Raw genomic sequence first — 17,541 nt, forward strand, 5'->3', positions numbered from 1 at the left:
GAAGGGGGAGCAGCCTGGACATTCCAGCCGCGCCACGGAGCAGCGAGGGCGGCCTGCCTGCCCGCCTGCGCGCCGCCGAACCCGAACCCGAACCCGCCGAAGCTTGTTTTTCTGCTGGAAATGAAGCCGATGTGAAGACGAAGAGGTCCCAGATGGAGATGTTGTTGGAGCCTCATGGATCCGGTGGCCGCCGCTGCTGCTGAATTGGGCTGTTGGAGGGTTCGGGGCTGCTTTCTGCACATAAAGGAACCGTTTCAACTCCTCGGGAAGAAGAACCGGATCAAAGGCGGCCGGAGCGGCGGTAAAAAGGTCAAAAAATCCTGCCTTTATCGGGTGGTTCGGGGAGAAATCAGGGTAAAGAAGTCTTGGGGGAAGTGTTCCGGAGCCGCGCTGTGTGAAGACGTTGGAGGCGGCGGTAACAAAAAGACTTTTCTGAGTCCCTTTAGTTCCTTTTCTGTCGCCAGGCCGCCACGAAAGTCACTAATTCTTTGATGTTGTGATTCGAACTCCCTTTGAAGAGTCCAGATGTTGGTAGGAAGGAAGATTTTCCTCCTTGTCGGGCTTTGAAGTGACTCCCGTTTGAAGGCCTGTAAAAGTCTCTTTTCCCTGTTTGGAATAGGATGGCCTGGAATTTCCTCTGTTTTCCCCTCTGCAGCTCAGGGTTGTCACCACTTTTCCCTTCTCTCACTTTCAAATCCACTTCATGTCACATTTGCAACAGAATGTTGGACACCTGTATAAAGGTGAACTGCGGGTCTTTCAGAGAGAACCGGGATAATAATGAGATTTTGATGGGATGGCTCCAGAAATAAGTGGACACGAAGTAGTTAAGTTGTCTACTCACACTATAAATGCCCCATTGTTAAACTCAAACGCTTAACGTAAATTCTTTTTAAAGAACAAGCTGGCTCGGCCGACGGCGCTTCCATACATGAGTGGAAAGGTTGGAGTTTGTAGCTACCAAATGCTTCGCCGCTTTACATGTGATAGTAATGACTAACGAGTTGCAGGGAGAGATGATTACCTCAAAGGATTTCAAAATAATATGCAGGTCACGAGGTCACCTTTCTTCAGTACATGAAGGCGTCTTGAGAAGGTCAGTTAGGGTGACCATCGGTGGGACGGATGACAAGATTAGGAGAAAATGGGATTTCCATTCAAATCTACTCTCTTTCTATTGAATCTGGAGTTTTATCTCAACTGAGCAAACATGTCTTTATTTTAATGAAGGAATGTGATTAATTCAGCTTCAAAGGATTCCACTCAAATATGTTAGCATAACAGTCAGACCAGGGTTCCCTCCTCAGGCCCAGTTCCTGCAGGTAGCTGGAAACATCGTGGGCGTCTTTTCTTCTCAACTGGTCCAGTACTGGTTAGCTCACAAGACCAGGGTTCACCAGCTGCTCCCCCGTCCGACCCTGTAAAGGCCCAGTGAAGCTAAAGCAACAGTCCGTTGGGTGGTGGTTCATCTTCGTAGCGTCCGGTCCTGTTGGTCCAGAAGGTGGCAGCATTAACGGCGGGACAGAGTGGCGGATTTGATCCTGACAGGATTACTCTGTCCACAGGGGATCGACAATGGATCTAATGTTTAAAATGAGCAAGAAGTGGTAGAGGAGGGGTGGATGATGGAGGGGTGGATGATGGAGGGGTGGCATAAACTTGTTTTAGCACATTTATTTAAGACCTATTTTTGTCTCAGGGCCCTGTATGAGCATTTGTGGGTCTGGCACTTTACTCAAAGGCACCTGGGCAGTGATCTGAAGGTGTTCTGGCACCTCCCCCAACGATCAGAGCATCTTCCAGGTATTGTCTGCACTGGGACTCGAACCAAGAACCCTCCTCTTCTCAGCCCAGCCCCCCCTCCATCACAACGTTACTGTGGTCTACAACAATGATTAGAAGGTTGGATGTGTCAACTACACTGTTCTGACACCTATCAGAACCAGCATTAACTAGCATTAACCAGCTGTAACCAGCTGAGCTGAGGCCACGGCTAAATCCTGGTTGTAACCTTTCCCGTTTGTCCTTGTTGACTTGAACAAACGTTCATTAGGTCATCAGCAACCCTTCTAACAAGATTCCCAACCGGAGCCACATCACCCCCCCCCCCCCCCAGCTCTAACTGGTCCTGTTCCTTTCATTTTATATCTGTGTGGGTCACATTTCCGAACCCTCCGCCGTTGCTCATGTGACTGACCAGCGCTGAGCTTCTCTTCTCTTCACCCCCGCAGGTGGTGCCGACCCGGTAGAGCTCGTCTTTCTGTGAAGTGCATGGCCGGCGTCTGGGACAGATGAGGGCTGCAGTTGAGGAGTCGGCCAATCCCACCAACAGCGCCGGAGGTGGCGGCAGCACTGTCCTGCAACGGCTGCTGCAGGAACAGATGAATCGGAATTATGTGCTGCAACAGCAGCAAGGGGCAGGAGGGGGGGCGGGAGGCTACCCAACGCCGGGGCAGGGGCAAGGACAGGTGGGCACGTCTGATGATCACTCAATGACCCCCCACATTGCTCGCCAGGAGCCGCAGGGACAGGAACTGCAAGCAGACAGCAGTTTGGAAAAACTGGGTTCCACCAAAGTAGGAGGAGGGGGCGGTAGCATGGGGGGTGGGGGGGGCTCGGGAAGCTGCAGTGGCGGTGGGAGCAGCCAAGGTCAGTGCCCAAACCCAGATGACCTCCCGACTTACGAAGAGGCTAAAGTGCAGTCCCAGTTCTTCCGGGGCCACGGTCCTCAGCAGCAGAACAGCCCGTCGCAGCCGCAACATTCCCTGTCGCCCTCGGTGGGCGCTACCTTCTACGTGACCGGCGTGACCAACGCTAAGATCCGCACGGAGGGGCGCCCGACGGTGCACCGGGTGAGCAGCACGGCCAAAGTGCACCAAGATGATGGGCTGAAGGACCTGAAGCAAGGACACGTTCGCTCGCTCAGCGAGCGGCTCATGCAGCTCTCCCTGGCGACCAGTGGCGTGAAGGCCCATGCTCCCGTCACTAGTGCGCCCCTTTCCCCTCTGTCCCCCCCACCGGGACCACCGGGTGACTATTATAAGCCCCAGCATCGGGGGCCACCTCCAGATTACCCCTTCAAAGGAATGGGCTCACCTTCCAAACAGCAAGACCCCGGAGGCAATTTTTACCACGAACAGAGAGGGAAGGATTTCTTCAGAGACGTGCCCAGCGTCCGGTACCAGCCCCCCCCGGAGTACGGCTCATTCAGGTAACCACCACCAGGGCGCGCAGCCTTTAATCCTGACCCGACTGAGCCTCGATCGTCTCTACCTGTAGGCGCACGTCTCCAGACGGAGCTGATGGGATTAGATTTTAGATGTTGGACACAACTGTGACAGAAGCCGCGGGGACAATGTCCCACAGACTGTCCCTGTGGGGCCACGGGGGCCCCATTTCCACTCCATGTTTAGGGTTGACCCGTCTTGGTTCTGCTCACTTTTTACTCTTTTCTCAGTATTTAGTACAAACTTCAGAACCAACTCACCATAAATGAAAATAAAATAGGATGAAAAATAAGGGGAAAGTCTCTAATTAGGTCTTTTAATGAACTTATGATGTTTTCAACTTTCCTAAATATGAGAACAAGTTGCTGTAGTTGTCGTGACATGAATTATTCTGTCTGTCTGGTTCTGCCCAGCTCATCATCTAGCAGAATCTGTGGTTTTTAGCTCTTAGCCAGATTTCCTTACCCACTCAAAGACTCTAAAGTGTCTGTTTTCAAAGGAGGAATCTTTAAATTTTCCATTCAAAAGCTGCAAAAAAAAAAGGTGTTGTGCGGTTGTGAAATCACAGTAACTCAGTCACTTGTGTCTTTTTCAGGTCCAGTAAGGAGAGTTCGATCCACTCCCAGAGGACACAGCACAGTCCCACCTCTTCCATCACGTCTGTGGGGTCCTTGTCCCGCACGCAGTCCTCTGTCCTCAGCAGCATCCTCAGTGCCTCTCACTCGTCCTATTCTCACCAGCACCCCCACAGCCAGGGAGAACCCTTATCCACTTTGGCAGCCCGAAATCCACAGGGTCCCAGTTTTCAGCAGTCTGGTGAGAGCCTCATTTCAGGACCAATCCACCTCCCCCGAGGCCATGGTTATAGTCATGACCCCTATGGCTCTACTCCAAGGATGTACCACCACCAGCACCACCAGCAGCAGCAGCAGCAACATCAGTATCAGCAAGCACAGCCTCCGCAGTTACAAGGACCTCCACCTCCTCAGGCCCAAATGCCCGTCCAGGCTGTCCAGTACCCCCACGGCTGCTCTCACCTGCAGGGGGAGTCCTTTGCCGTCATGGCGTACGCCCATCAGATGGTGGATATGCTGACAGAGGAGAACCGGATCCTGAGGCAAGAAATGGAAGTCTGTCGCGACAAAGTCACCAAGCTGCACAAGGTAATGATGTTGGTACCGCAGGAAGGTTCTGTTTCAGTCAGAGACTTTGGGTTTTGATTCTTTTTCTGCCTCTGCGCAGTTGGAAACTGAGATCCAGCTGGTGTCAGAGGCTTATGAAAACCTGGCCAAGTCCTCCTCCAAGAGGGAGGCCTTGGAGAAGACCATGAGGAACAAGCTGGAGCTGGAGGTTCGGCGGCTGCACGACTTCAACAGGGACCTCCGAGGTGAAGGGGCGAGACCGTTTCTTGACAGTAAAAACGTGTTAAATCAGAACGCCGCCCAAAGTCCGGTAGCATTCAAAACCCATCAACACTTCCCACTAACGGAAAAAGCTGTTTCTGCAGGGGTGTTTATGTAGCAAGTCATTTATTAGTCCTTTTATTGGTCCTAAACTATAAGGACGATGTCTTTATCATCATCTTTGCCTCCCTGCTGCAGAAATATTTAAGCCCTTATCAAAAGGGCTCGGTCCAATTGTGTCACCCCCCCTCGTCATCCATGTACGTTTCCCTCTCCTGTTGATTAAAGAGCGCATGGAGACGGCCAACAAGCAGCTCGCGGCCAAAGAGTGTGACGACACGGAGGACAACCGTAAAACAATCTCCCAGCTGCTGGCGCAGAGTGAGCAGCGACACACTGGTGACACGTTTCAGGCTGCACGCTTCCAGACAATAACGGGCGTTTAATCACCCCAGACAAAGAGACGCTGCGGGAGAAGGAGAAGCTGGAGATGGAGCTGAGCACGCTGCGGTCCAGCACAGAAGACCAGAGGAGACACATTGAGATCAGAGATCAGGCTCTTAATAATGCTCAAGCAAAAGTGGTCAAGCTGGAAGAGGAGGTACGGCGCTGTCATTATCTCTACATTATTTCGTTAGAGACATTCTAAGTAGAGGATGAGAGAGCAGCAGACCTTCGTGTTAGATCTGTGGTCACCTGATGACCTCGGCTATACAAGCAGGCCCCGCTTTATTTACAGTGGGACCTCTACTTACGAAATCAATTGGTTCCGGAAGTTGTTTCGTAACCTGAAAATTACGTAAATAGAGATGCGTTTTCCATGTAAATGCCCTAATCCGTTCCAAGTCCCCAAAAATTTGGACATAATTTTTTTATAAATCATAAAAATGCATCAAAACATGTAACAAATACATGTTACAATTAGATTACCGCACAATAAATGTAGGAATTCAGTGCAAGGCTTCTCCAGGAACAAAATGAACTTTATTACAGGCTAATCTTACATTAGCCGTCATTACTAGCAACGGACGTTAACACTTGTGGTAACACCGCCATCTAATGGACAAACATACGAACACCCACAATAAATAAAAGTTAAACAAAGGCGATGCTCGGATACACACAAACTTGTACATATTGACGTCCCTCCTAGCCAATGGGATGACAGGAGGATGCTAGGCGATAGCCAATGGCAGAGCAGCTACAAGCAAGTTTGTGTTCGCTAAACTCCGCGGGTAGCGTATTTTTGCCTCTCGTATCCTGAAATTTCTTTCGTAACAAGAGGAAATATTTTCCCGTTGAGACGCTTCGTAACCTGAAAATTTCACATGTAGAGACGTTCGTAAGTAGAGGTCCCACTGTATTTACCTGTCTTCTGTTGCATTGATAAGAACTGTAATAGATTTTCTGATGAAGGCAGGTATTCTCTAGTTGAACGGGACATGAATGTGTGTGTGTGTGTGTGTGTAGCTGAAAAAGAAGCAGGTGTACGTGGACAAAGTGGAGAGGATGCAGCAGGCCTTGGCGCAGCTCCAGGCCGCCTGCGAGAAGAGAGAACAACTTGAACACCGTCTGCGCACGAGGCTGGAGAGAGAGTTGGAGTCTCTGCGCATGCAGCAGGTTAGAGCCTGGTTCAAAAGGGCAGGAGAATCTTCTCGTCATGTCTTCTGTCGCCCCCTCTACGACTTTACCTGATGATTGTTATATATCATCTGATCCCTCGCAGCCTCTGACAGGTCCCATCTTGTCTCCAGCTTTAGTAGAACCTGGTTGTTAACTACCACCAGATACGTTCTGAGGTGACACCTGAGGGGGACCCATGGACGTGGTCTCCTGCTCATGCTGCTCTGCTTTCTGCTTTCTTTGCCCACGGCAGCGTCAGGGTGGGGCTCAAAGCAGTGGAGCCGTCCCCTCCGAGTATAACACCACTGCGCTCATGGAGCATTTGAGAGAGAAGGAGGAGCGGATCCTGGCCCTGGAAGCCGACATCACCAAGTGGGAGCAGAAATACTTGGAGGAGAGCGTAATGAGGCAGTTTGCCCTGGACGCTGCAGCATCGGTTGCTACCCAGAGGTACCGGAAGGAGCGAGCCTTCTCTGTTCCCTTTACGCTGCTGTCGTTTCTGTGAGGGGTTGCTGCAACAGTTGCTGTCATTAGCTCCTTACAAACGTGAGGTTTTGGAAAGACACGAGCCGCTGGAAGGTCCAGACACACGAGTGTGGACGCAGCTCTGCTCCATTTATCTCGGATTCATGCATCGTCTGTTTACCATCACACACTGGTGCAACTGCGGTTTCTGTGCTGTACAGGGACGCATCAGCAGTCATGATTAGCCACTCTCCGAGCAGCAGCTACGACACATCGGTGGAGGCTCGAATCCAGAAGGAAGAAGAGGAGATCCTCATGGCGAACCGGCGCTGCCTGGACATGGAGAGCAGGTAGGTGGTATACTCAGCTCTGCCACTTCAACACAAAAGCCCTGTTTAGTCTGAACACGTAGCGGAAGAGTCTCCCTCAGCTTCAGAGCAGCCTGGTCTGGTCCATGACCACAGGGCGCTCAAACCCTCTCAACAACCTCTAAGACGTCGTCACGTCAGCGACCTGAGCCCCACCTGCTACTGCTGATGCGGTAGCAGCTTTAGAGGCTGTTATCGGACCTTTTTTTATAAGAGGTGAATGAAGAGGAACCCGTTGTTCTCTTAACACGAAGGCCAGGGACGACACCAGTACAGACCAGAACTTCTGGGAGAACGACAGATGCGTCCAGAGAACCAGAGCAGAAGACACCGTTGGTATGAAAGAGGTTAAACCTCCGCTAGGTCCCCAGCTTTAAAGGCCGTGCTAACTCTGCTCCGGGGAAGAAAGCCCACCAGAGGCTGTACTCAGGATGAGCCTCTTGACCTGGACACGTGCGCAGTAGCTGGTTTGGAGACCCAGTAGGTGTCCCTGTCTTTTGCCGCTCAGACTTGATGTCTGGACGGACGTGCACGTGCATAAGTTAACGTTTCTCGCTTCACAACTTTCCTCTTCCTGCTCCAAAAATGCTCCGGGGGGGCTGATATTGACACATGCGCATATGGAAGCTGGTTTTCATCATTGGTTCCTTTCATCTCTCTCGGGTTTTTAACTGTTATTAGCAGCAATAGGTAAACTTATGTTAGCATCTAACCAAGCATTCCTTGCAAAACAACTTATCCTCTCTGCAGGATAAAGAACCTCCATGCTCAGATCATTGAGAAGGATGCCATGATCAAGGTTCTTCACCAGCGCTCCAGGAAGGAACCGGTTAAACTAGACACACCTTCTGCCATGCGGCCCTCCAAATCCCTGATGTCAATATCCAACACCAACTCTGGTGGCTCGGGTCTGCTGTCCCATGGTCTGGGACTCAGTAACTCGCCCATTACCGAAGAACGGAAGGACACGAGCTGGAAGGGGAGCCTGGGTAAGGATGGCCAGCTCGTGCGCTGAATCTGCAAAAAATGGTCCTTCAAACGTCAAACTGAAGCTCAAAAAGCTCAAGTTTGCGCTGTTCTCTATGGGCGTTGTGAGAAATCTGATTGTCCTTGAAGGGGTTCTGCTGGGACCAGAGTATCGTACGGAGTCGCTCAGGACGGAGTCCATCTCGTCGTCCCCCTCCCCGGTGCTTCCCTCCACCCCCATGACGACAGGCCACTCAAAGACGGGGAGCAAGGACAGCTACACACAGACGGAGAAGGGCCAGAGCCAGGACAGCAAGCCCAGCACCCCCGCCCTGCAGAGCATGACGCTGCCTGCCCGGCTGTCCAGCCCCAGCCCCGTTTACATCCCCGACCGCTTCGCAGGTTTGTTCGAACTGATATTCCATTTATAAAAACAGCATTTTATGCCCCTGAAGCCGTCCAGACCAAGCGATGCAGCTCAGCTGTGCACTGTGTAGCTAAAGCTAACGTGTGTTTGCACAGACGTGCCGGTGTTTCACAGCAGCACCCTCGAAAGGCGGCTTCCCGTCCAGGTCCACTCCCAGCCGGCAGGCCCCCCTCCAGCCCCGCTCAGCCAGCAGGAAGCAGACAGCGAGATGGTGGAAATCCTCATCTGATTTCTGAAGCCTCGTCACGGTCACGACTCCTGCACCCGGCTACTAAAATCACTGTGTGGTGTTAAAATCAGCAGAAGTGCCTTATCTCATCTCAGAATTTGCTGGGCCGCCTTCTCAAATGTGCGTTCATATGAAGTTACTGGAACTTGAACAGGTAAACACCTGTCGTCTGATATTTATATGTCAACGTGACTATGCTAGCGCGTATATGAGACGCTTCCCTAGACAATCAGTTCACCCGTTGCCTCGGTTTAATCACAGGAGTTTTTGGGAGGGGGGCCTCTGCACCCACACAAACCCGTCTAAAATCCCCGAGCTCGGCTCGGCTCGTGTCACATTTGATTCCATCCAGAATGGAGCCAGCGGCGCCAACAGAAGGTCTAGATTGTAGAGGCAGTGGTGACCCCACACACTCCAGGTGGACTTTGAGCACTTACGGCTCGGTGACGTTGTAATTGAATGCTTTAGGAGCGGAAACACACCTGGAGTACACACTTACAAACACCCCAGTACCAAATATTTCCACTTACTTGCACTAGCTGTGGTACGTTGACCCCCGCACGTGGATGTCTGGCGTCCTGTCTGTCTTCCACATCACGCAGCGGTTCAGCACGGTGGCGCAGCTTGTTAGCGGTGCCTACAGCTGTTCAACTGCATCGGACCAAATGTATCAGCATTTCTTCTTATAACTATTACTAAACCTGACCTTAGCTATTGTGTTTGTATTTATATTTGTGTGGTAATCATAGATGGCACTAGACTAGTACTACAGTGTCCCTGGGGTGTGTGTGTGTGTGTATGTGTGCGCGCTAGAACCCTTACAGTGAGCTGTAGAAGGATCAGAAATGTCTTACAAGTCATTTTGGGACTCGGAGAGATGCTGACGCTCTGATTCTGATCTGAACGCGTTGATCTGCTCCAGTGCCTTTTAGATGACTCGGTACGGCCTCTAGTGTCCCCTGGACACACACACACACATTCCACCTAGGTCTTAATTGTGTTTTGTCATTTGAGCCAGTTGTGTTGTTTGAAAGCTGAGTTTACCCACATTTAATCAGAACTCTGCTCCAGAGAGTCTCAAATCAGACACCTCTTATGCTGCTTGTGCAAATACTATGAAGTACTCTATCTGCACTGTTTTCTTTTTATACCTATAATCCAAGCAGACATTTAATCGGGTCTGTTTCCCTTGAAGACTTACAAAAAAAATGAAATACTTGCATGACTACAATGAAGTAGAACTGTGTCTCTTTGAAGAGCGGAATCTGCCTGTTAACGTCGTCTCGGTCCACACAGAGCGCCCCCCGCTGGTGAGCATACGTCCTAGCGTACCTTTGACCTAGCATACCATCATGATCAACTAGATCCTGTCGTAGCCACCGTTTATTTTCTAAAATATTTTTCAACCATTTGTGTGGATGCTTGGTCCTGGACCCAGAGCAGACTGGACCCATTCAAAGGTGGCTCCACTAAGAAGCCATAAAATGAAGGACTGAATGTTCTTTGTGATTATCTTGTTGTATTTCCAGTTGGAGGTAGAAACAGATTCCAACTGCAAACCAAACCCGAAAGACCAAAGAAACTCCAGTTAGCGCTAATGTTATTGGGCTAAAGTCCTTAGAATAATCCCGCTGAATGTTTGTACCGACGACAGAAGCTTACTGAGGAATGCACTGAGCTGACCAGCTGAGGGCCACCGCCACGACGCCCCCCCCCCCTTCCTGCGCCGCCGCAAACAAAATGGTTTTTGTGTCTGTGAAATGAGTCCGTGCTTAATAATCAACATCATAATAAACTATATCCTTGTTTGCCAATGCGTGCGTGTCGTCCTGTCCCTCGTGGAGAAAGGTCACAGCGGGAAAACCCACGCTGTAAATGGACCAGTGGACCAGTGTGTCTCACACACACACACACACACACACACAGGAGGCAGCATAAATGCCAGAGTTTAGATGTGTCCTATTTCCACCCGTGCATTTGCGTCATATTGGTGCTGCTGCTCGGTGATTGAAGTTGGGGAAAAACCCGGAACGCCGGCGGCACAAGGAGGAAGATGCATTTGCTGAGAAAGTTCCAGAGAGCAGATGTTTCCCGGTCGGAGCGAGCGTGGACGGAATTTCTACCTGCTGCTCCTTTAATCCGCCCGTGGCTGCTCAGCTCACGGACCAAAGATTAATCATCTATCACGGTGAATCACAAGTTGGCAAGTTAGCTTTGGTGTTGAAGGAAGGAGCTGCAGCTCTTCAGTGGGGGGGGGGGGATTTATGGGGCTCATTTCCAGGTAGAGAAGCTTCAGGCTGAGACAAAGTCCTGGACGTCCTCAACCTTCCTCCTCCATAAACCAGCTCAATCTGACCCTTCAAACGGCCATAATGTCAAATCTCCAGTGTTTCAGAATAATATATAGACTTATATATATATAAGTCTATATACCATATATGGTATAGAAGACAGCTGTAAATATAGTGACTTAAATATGACGTCACCCAGTATTTCACTGCACATCCCGACACCGTTGTCTTCCAGCCGTCTACAACATTCCGAATCTTCCCAGCAGCGATGGTAAAGTCCTGCTTGGACCAGCCTCCGGGGCCATTTGGGCCTTTTGGAGGTTTCAGCAGGGTGTCAAATGGTTCCAGTTGGCTCCTGGCAGCTTTGTTTACCCCAAATGAAAAGCCCATTAGATCCCATTAGGGCCCTTCAGCGATGCCTTTAAGGACACGTCGGAAATATATTATACAGCCGGGCCTCAGTGGACTTAGATGCCATTAAATAGTCTGGAATAAAACTGTGTTACCACCCCTCACCTCCTTTCTTCTCCTCATTCTCATTCTTTCTCTTTCTTTCTCATTCTTTCTTTCTCTTTCCTTTTTCTTTCGCCCTCTCTTTCTCTTTCTCATTCTTTCTTTCTCTTTCTCATTCTTTCTCTTTCCTTTTCTTTTTATTTCGCCCTCTCTTTCTCTTTCTTTATCATTCTTTCTCTTTCATTCTCATTCTTTCTTTCTTTCTCTTTCCTTTTTCTTTCGCCCTCTCTTTCTCTTTCTCATTCTTTCTCTTTCTCATTCTTTCTCTTTCCTTTTCTTTTTATTTCGCCCTCTCTTTCTCTTTCTTTATCATTCTTTCTCTTTCATTCTCATTCTTTCTTTCTCTTTCCTTTTTCTTTCGCCCTCTCTTTCTCTTTCTTTCTGAATGTCTCTCTCTCTCCACATCTCTACTCATCGCTTGCCGTAGGGGCTGTAGTCTTCCTCCTCTTCCTCCTCTGATGATGATGTTGTTGATGATGAAGTGTTTTATCATCGTCCGTACAAAAGAAAACTGATTTTAATCCTCTTTTTTTCCACGCACGTGGGATTAACTCTTATTGAACCAGTTGGCCAGGTTGTCCTCTGACAGCATTTGCACCCAGCGGGACTGCCCCCCCCCCCCCGCCGCCCCGCAAACGGACCCTCCCACCCCGGGGTCAGTCTTATAAGCCCCGGCCGACCCGCCTGCTCTCCAGCCGGTGCTTCTACCTCAGACCTCTTCATTCGACCTGACCTTCTCCTCAGAATGAGTTCCATGTGTCTAGTGGGGACCCGGCCGTCAGCCATGCAGCCGCCATGTGCGCGATCAGCGCGCACGGACGCCAACAGCAGGTAATTACTCAGAAGAATTCCGTAGTTAAACTAAAGTTTATATGTCATGGATGGTATTATGGTATGTTTCTGAAACCCATCCTTGAACATGGGTCACGTGGCTCCTTGAACACGTGGATTCTCAGCCGTGTTTTGTTGCGCCCCGCAGCCAGAACCCCCTGTGGAGACCCTGGTTATTCACCAGCACCAACCAGCGCACGCGCAACCCGCTGGCCTCCGTAAGTTGCTGCGCCCTCACTCACTTCTAACGTTTTAAAATTGTATGTTCTAATAGTACCTCGGTGAGTCTAAATGACGGGTGTCTGGAGCCGGTCCAGGAGGCCTGGAAGCCGGCCGGGTTTTCTGTCCCTCCCGTGAGGGAAGGATTCCAGGTTGTCTACCTGGGAGGACAGAACACCCGGCTGGATCCCAGCCCTCGGGGACCGGATCAAAGGCGACACCAGCTGTTTCTGTAGAGGACGGGATGGGTGTGATGATCAGAACAGCACTCCATCCATGTGTGAGCACTTATTGACCCGTCCTTGGTTCCACAGGCTGGACCCAGACCCACGCCGGACTGCTCGTCAGCAGGAAGGAAGTTGTGCTTTCAGCATCCTGTCAGGTCAGCAATCTACACGTTTCCACACATTTCTAGTCCCCCCCCCCCATTGGTGACAGCTTTCATTGGTGTGGAGCGTTCACGGGACTTCTGCTCTCTTCCATGTAGGCTCTACTGGCCCAGATCCAAGTCCTACGATCACCTGTTCAGTGACGGAGAAGCTCTGCTGAAGAACTTCCCAGTTCAGGCCACCATCAGCTTCTATGACAGTGAGAGCGAAGACAGTGAAGACGAGAGCGAAGAGCAGGACACGTGGATGGAGTGATGCCTTTATTCTGGATTTATAATGTGTCCAATAAGTGTACAAAGACCTATTTATGTGGATATATTTTTGCATGTGTGTATTTAAATGAAATGATATAACGTGAAGAAGAAATAAACTATTTTTGTAGTGAACAAACGTGCCGATGTGGGAGTAAAAGGGTTAGAAGGGAACAAAGGTGAGAGAAGGGAACAATCAGGAATAGCTCAGAGAGGAGGGACGGCCTTTTATTCCGGGGGGTGCAGCCGCTATTAAAAATGAAAGAAATGCAGAAGCTCTAAAAGCATCCACGCACAAACCGGTTCCTGGTGGATTTAGGGCCTCCTCCTCCTCCTCCTCTCTCATTTAGACCTCTTTCTCGTGCACACCCCCTGGTTCCACCTGTCTCTATGGTGGAGGCTGAAAGGTGAAGTCTGATCCCAGCACATGAGCTGTTTGCTCTTCTTCAGTGTCTAAACTCTCATCAATCCTTCTACTCCCATCGATAAGATAGAAGAACATTCCTGTTGTGTGTGTCGCTGCTACCAATATGGACCCTGGAAGAGATCATCTGGAGCGGTTCCGATTCTGACGCGGCCGCTGTCACGCTTGTAATGATCTGACGTCATCCGGTCGCGTTCGCGAGGGCCGAGCTGTGATTGGTCCGGTCGTCGCGTCTCCTCCGCTCTGATTGGTTCGCTGACGCGTCGCTCAAAGCAGCGGGGGCGGGGCGGAGGAGTTCCTGTCGGCAAAGACGATGGAGGAAAGGACTTTAACCACTGGAAAAAGGTAAGAATGGCGCTAAATCACCACCTAAATCACCTGATGTGCAGCCGCAGGTGCAGCCCAGATCTGATGTGTAGGCTTAGAACCTCCCGTTGACGACTCGTGAGTCCTTTTGGGTTTGGGGTTTTAGACGAGGCGTCCAGAACCCCTGAGATGGTGATGATTTGACAATAGGCTGCTCGCGTTGCAATTGAATGGATTTTTTCTAATGAACATTGTGCGTGTTAAATATTTGTGGGTGCGTGTCTTATGAAGACGAGAGCGCACGCGCTTTCCTTGCCTTGCGCCCCCTTCGCACGCCTAATGAGCAATATTATATTATATTAAATTAGATTAGATGATTCGATTCTGTTCACAACATGTACTCCCAAGTCAAAACTCCGCTCTCCATTTTATGGCATTCAGAGCCTCCCAGTTTCTCTGTTGCTATGGAAACCTTTTTACCCTCTGTCTATATTTATAGTAGTAGCCCATTTACCAGAGGTAGAACTACTTGGATGGGCACCACGGCGGGGATGTGGGTGGATGTGCGCGCAGGAAGAACAGGAAAATAATAATGATGAGACTCATTTGGACCACTGAGAGTCATGCAAAAGAAAAGACAAATGCCACCAAAGACAGAGGTGTTGTCCCAGAAACAGCAGCGCTCCACAAACACCAGTCGCCATAATAAAGGAAACTGGGGAAACTTCTTTTTTTTTTATTAATAAAAATAGACTTTCTTCCCTTTTGAGCGCGTGCAGCATTTTACAGGGTTCTTGTTCTTCTGGCAGAGCAGGCTGACTGATATTTGTTGAGCTGTGTCATGTCAAATTAAGGACACTGCAGACCGTCCTGGTGTCCACGCTGAAGCACCGCTCCCTCCTCCGTCACCCACTGACCTCGTTCACATGAACACAATGGAACCGATGACACCTCACATTTGAGCTACTCCTGACATCATTTTGGGATTGACTCCTATCAGGTCCGTATAAAGCTGAGCAACAGCCCACGGTGTCTCATGGTGTCCATGTTGCTGTCTTCCTGTACGGCTACAGTCTCTCCGCGTGGGTCGAAGGCAGAACCATGCCTGCAGGTGAGCTTGAAACACACTCTTCCGTTTCATTAGCGTTACAAACACTTGTTATTACCGCTGCCGTCGTCCGATGGAGACTCTGGTGGTGTGAACCTCGGACGTGTCCACTTTGGACATTTGTTTCAGCGTTCCTCGACGACAAGGATGCTCACTCCATCCTCAAGCGATTCCCTCGAGCCAACGGATTCCTGGAAGAGCTGAAGAAAGGCAACATCGAGAGGGAGTGCGTGGAGGAGAGCTGCAGCTTTGAAGAGGCCAACGAGGTGTTTGAGGACAAAGAAAGGACGGTGAGCTAAGGCTAACGTAGCGACCCGTCAAAGCCCCCCACAGGGGACACATTGTCCTGGGCAGGGGTCGGCAACCCGCGGCTCTGGGGCCGCATGTGGCTCTTTGGTGCCGTCCTAGTGGCTCCCTGGAGCTTTTTCAAAAATATGAAAATGGAAATTGTTTTAATATAATTTCTGTAGGAGGAAAAACATAACAAACATTCTTAAAGTTTTCCAATGCTGTATAAATGTATATAATAAATATTTAATTTCAACTTCTCATTAAAATGGAAGTTAAACTTAAAGCGTCATCGTACAGCAGAGTGGCCACGTGGTGCCTCATTCTCTCCAGGATGCTCGTTATGTATTTGTAGCCTACTTATCATTTGGAAAGTAGGCTAATACAGCTAATATAGACACTTACAACATGTGTTGCCTTTATTATAAGCCCTATATAAGGCTTTTAATGTTTTGTGGCTCCAGACAGATTTGTTTTTTGTTTTTTTGGTCCAATATGGCTCTTCCAACATTTTGGGTTGCCGACCCCTGGTCCTGGGTGTTATTACTATTGCTATAACTGTTTGTGCCCTTCAGATGGAGTTCTGGAAAAGTCGTAGCTTTTACACGGTGAGCAGCAACAGAGAGGGCTGGTCCGAGCCGGCCGACACCTTCTACATGCTGGTTCCTCTGCTGTGTGTGGCCCTGCTCATCGTCATCGGCCTCTTCCTCCTGTGGAGGTGTCAGCTCCAGAAGGCCACCCGGCGCCAGCCGGCCTACACTCACAACCGCTTCTTAACCAACAACTGCAGCATCCGCACGCTGCCGCACCCGCTGGTTCCCCGGGAGAACGCCGTGTTCGGGGAGGGCTCCCACCAGGAGTCCGGCGTGCACCCAGCCGCGGTCATCAACGGTCCTGATGGAAGGTGCCCCCAGTTAGACCCCCGGCAGAACACCCTGTATGTTCAAGACTCTCTCTCTGTGGCCTCGTGGTTGTCCGGCGCCACGCCGCCGCCATCGTACGATGAGGTGGCGGGACACCTGGAAAGTAGCGGGGATGAGATGACGACGCCTTCGTACCGCGACCCCCCGCCCAAATATGAAGAGATCGTGAAGGAGAAATGAAACGCTGGCTCTTCTTTCACGTCTCTCCAGTGCCTGAAGAAGGTGGGAAAACCACCTCAAGGTCCTGAGGGCTGCACATCAGCAGCACAGAGGAACATTCCTGTCATGGCACCTCTGACCCACCTCTGACCCACCCCTGATCCTGACCCACCCACCTCTGACCCACCTCTGACCCACCCCTGATCCTGATCCACCTCTGACCCACCTCTGACCCAGCCCTGATCCTGACCCAACCCACCTCTGACCCACCCCTGATCCTGATCCTGACCCAACCCACCCCTGACCCACCCCTGATCCTGATCCTGACCCAACCCACCTCTGACCCACCCCTGACCCTGACCCAACCCACCTCTGACCCACCCCTGATCCTGATCCTGATCCTGACCCAACCCACCCCTGACCCTGACCCAACCCACCTCTGACCCACCCCTGATCCTGATCCTGACCCACCTCTGACCCACCTCTGACCCACCCCTGATCCTGACCCAACCCACCTCTGACCCACCCCTGATCCTGATCCTGATCCTGACCCACCTCTGACCCACCTCTGACCCACCCCTGGTCCTTATCCTGATCCTGATCCCGACCCACCCCTGACCCACCCCTGATCCTGACCCAACCCACCTCTGACCCACCCCTGATCCTGATCCTGATCCTGACCCACCTCTGACCCACCTCTGACCCACCCCTGATCCTGATCCTGATCCTGATCCTGACCCACCTCTGACCCCCCCTGATCCTGACCCAACCCACCCCTGACCCACCCCTGATCCTGATCCTGATCCTGATCCTGACCCACCTCTGGCCCACCCCTGACCCACCTCACCCCTGACCCAACCCACCTCTGACCCAACCCACCTCTGACCCACCCTTGATCCTGATCCACCCCTGATCCTGATCCTGACCCAACCCACCCCTGACCCACCCCTGATCCCAATCCTGACCCAACCCACCTCTCACCCACCCCTGATCCCGATCCTGTCCCAACCCACCTCTGACCCATCTCACTTCTGATCCAATTGTAAAATGAACCTTAAACCCATGTCTTAACCCTCAACTTGTCCTTTAAAGTTGTGGGCCCCACACACACACACACACACACACACACAC

The 17,541-nt window shown here is 50.9% G+C and overlaps 3 protein-coding genes and 2 long non-coding RNA genes across 9 annotated transcripts; 3 read left to right on the forward strand and 2 right to left on the reverse strand.

The window, feature by feature from the left end:
• Positions 1-6: 6 nt before the first annotated feature.
• Positions 7-10,522, forward strand: amot (angiomotin). 5 transcript variants are annotated; one of them, XM_057054609.1, is made up of 13 exons: positions 7-309; positions 1,700-1,803; positions 2,232-3,211; positions 3,823-4,390; positions 4,470-4,614; positions 4,919-5,011; positions 5,086-5,231; positions 6,101-6,250; positions 6,507-6,703; positions 6,940-7,068; positions 7,837-8,075; positions 8,203-8,454; positions 8,575-10,522. In XM_057054609.1, the coding sequence occupies exons 3-13, from the start codon at positions 2,292-2,294 to the stop codon at positions 8,706-8,708; spliced, it is 2,973 nt and encodes a 990-aa protein (XP_056910589.1). In that variant the 5' UTR covers positions 7-309; positions 1,700-1,803; positions 2,232-2,291; the 3' UTR covers positions 8,709-10,522. The 5 variants fall into 5 exon arrangements, with proteins under 5 accessions (XP_056910589.1, XP_056910587.1, XP_056910586.1 ...); XM_057054607.1 differs by lacking the exon at positions 1,700-1,803 and having other exon boundaries at positions 7-415; XM_057054606.1 differs by lacking the exon at positions 1,700-1,803.
• A 1,441-nt stretch (positions 10,523-11,963) lies between these two features.
• Positions 11,964-13,337, forward strand: LOC130537873 (protein ripply1-like). The gene is made up of 4 exons (XM_057054974.1): positions 11,964-12,343; positions 12,492-12,561; positions 12,877-12,944; positions 13,050-13,337. The coding sequence occupies exons 1-4, from the start codon at positions 12,258-12,260 to the stop codon at positions 13,204-13,206; spliced, it is 381 nt and encodes a 126-aa protein (XP_056910954.1). The 5' UTR covers positions 11,964-12,257; the 3' UTR covers positions 13,207-13,337.
• A 68-nt stretch (positions 13,338-13,405) lies between these two features.
• LOC130537875 (uncharacterized) lies at positions 13,406-15,307 on the reverse strand. Its single transcript, XR_008953718.1, has 2 exons — positions 14,005-15,307; positions 13,406-13,924 (listed from the first exon to the last, which is right to left on the reverse strand). It is a non-coding gene; the product is annotated as an uncharacterized LOC130537875 (long non-coding RNA).
• On the forward strand, positions 13,831-16,642 carry LOC130537872 (transmembrane gamma-carboxyglutamic acid protein 3). Its single transcript, XM_057054973.1, has 4 exons — positions 13,831-13,971; positions 14,933-15,043; positions 15,170-15,330; positions 15,904-16,642. Exons 2-4 carry the CDS (start codon positions 15,034-15,036, stop codon positions 16,429-16,431), a joined length of 699 nt encoding a protein of 232 aa, XP_056910953.1. The 5' UTR covers positions 13,831-13,971; positions 14,933-15,033; the 3' UTR covers positions 16,432-16,642.
• LOC130537874 (uncharacterized) lies at positions 16,430-17,541 on the reverse strand. Its single transcript, XR_008953717.1, has 3 exons — positions 17,424-17,541; positions 16,709-16,780; positions 16,430-16,554 (listed from the first exon to the last, which is right to left on the reverse strand). It is a non-coding gene; the product is annotated as an uncharacterized LOC130537874 (long non-coding RNA).

The sequence above is a fragment of the Takifugu flavidus genome, chromosome 14, assembly GCF_003711565.1.
Source record: "Takifugu flavidus isolate HTHZ2018 chromosome 14, ASM371156v2, whole genome shotgun sequence".
Taxonomy (NCBI): Eukaryota; Metazoa; Chordata; class Actinopteri; order Tetraodontiformes; family Tetraodontidae; genus Takifugu; species Takifugu flavidus.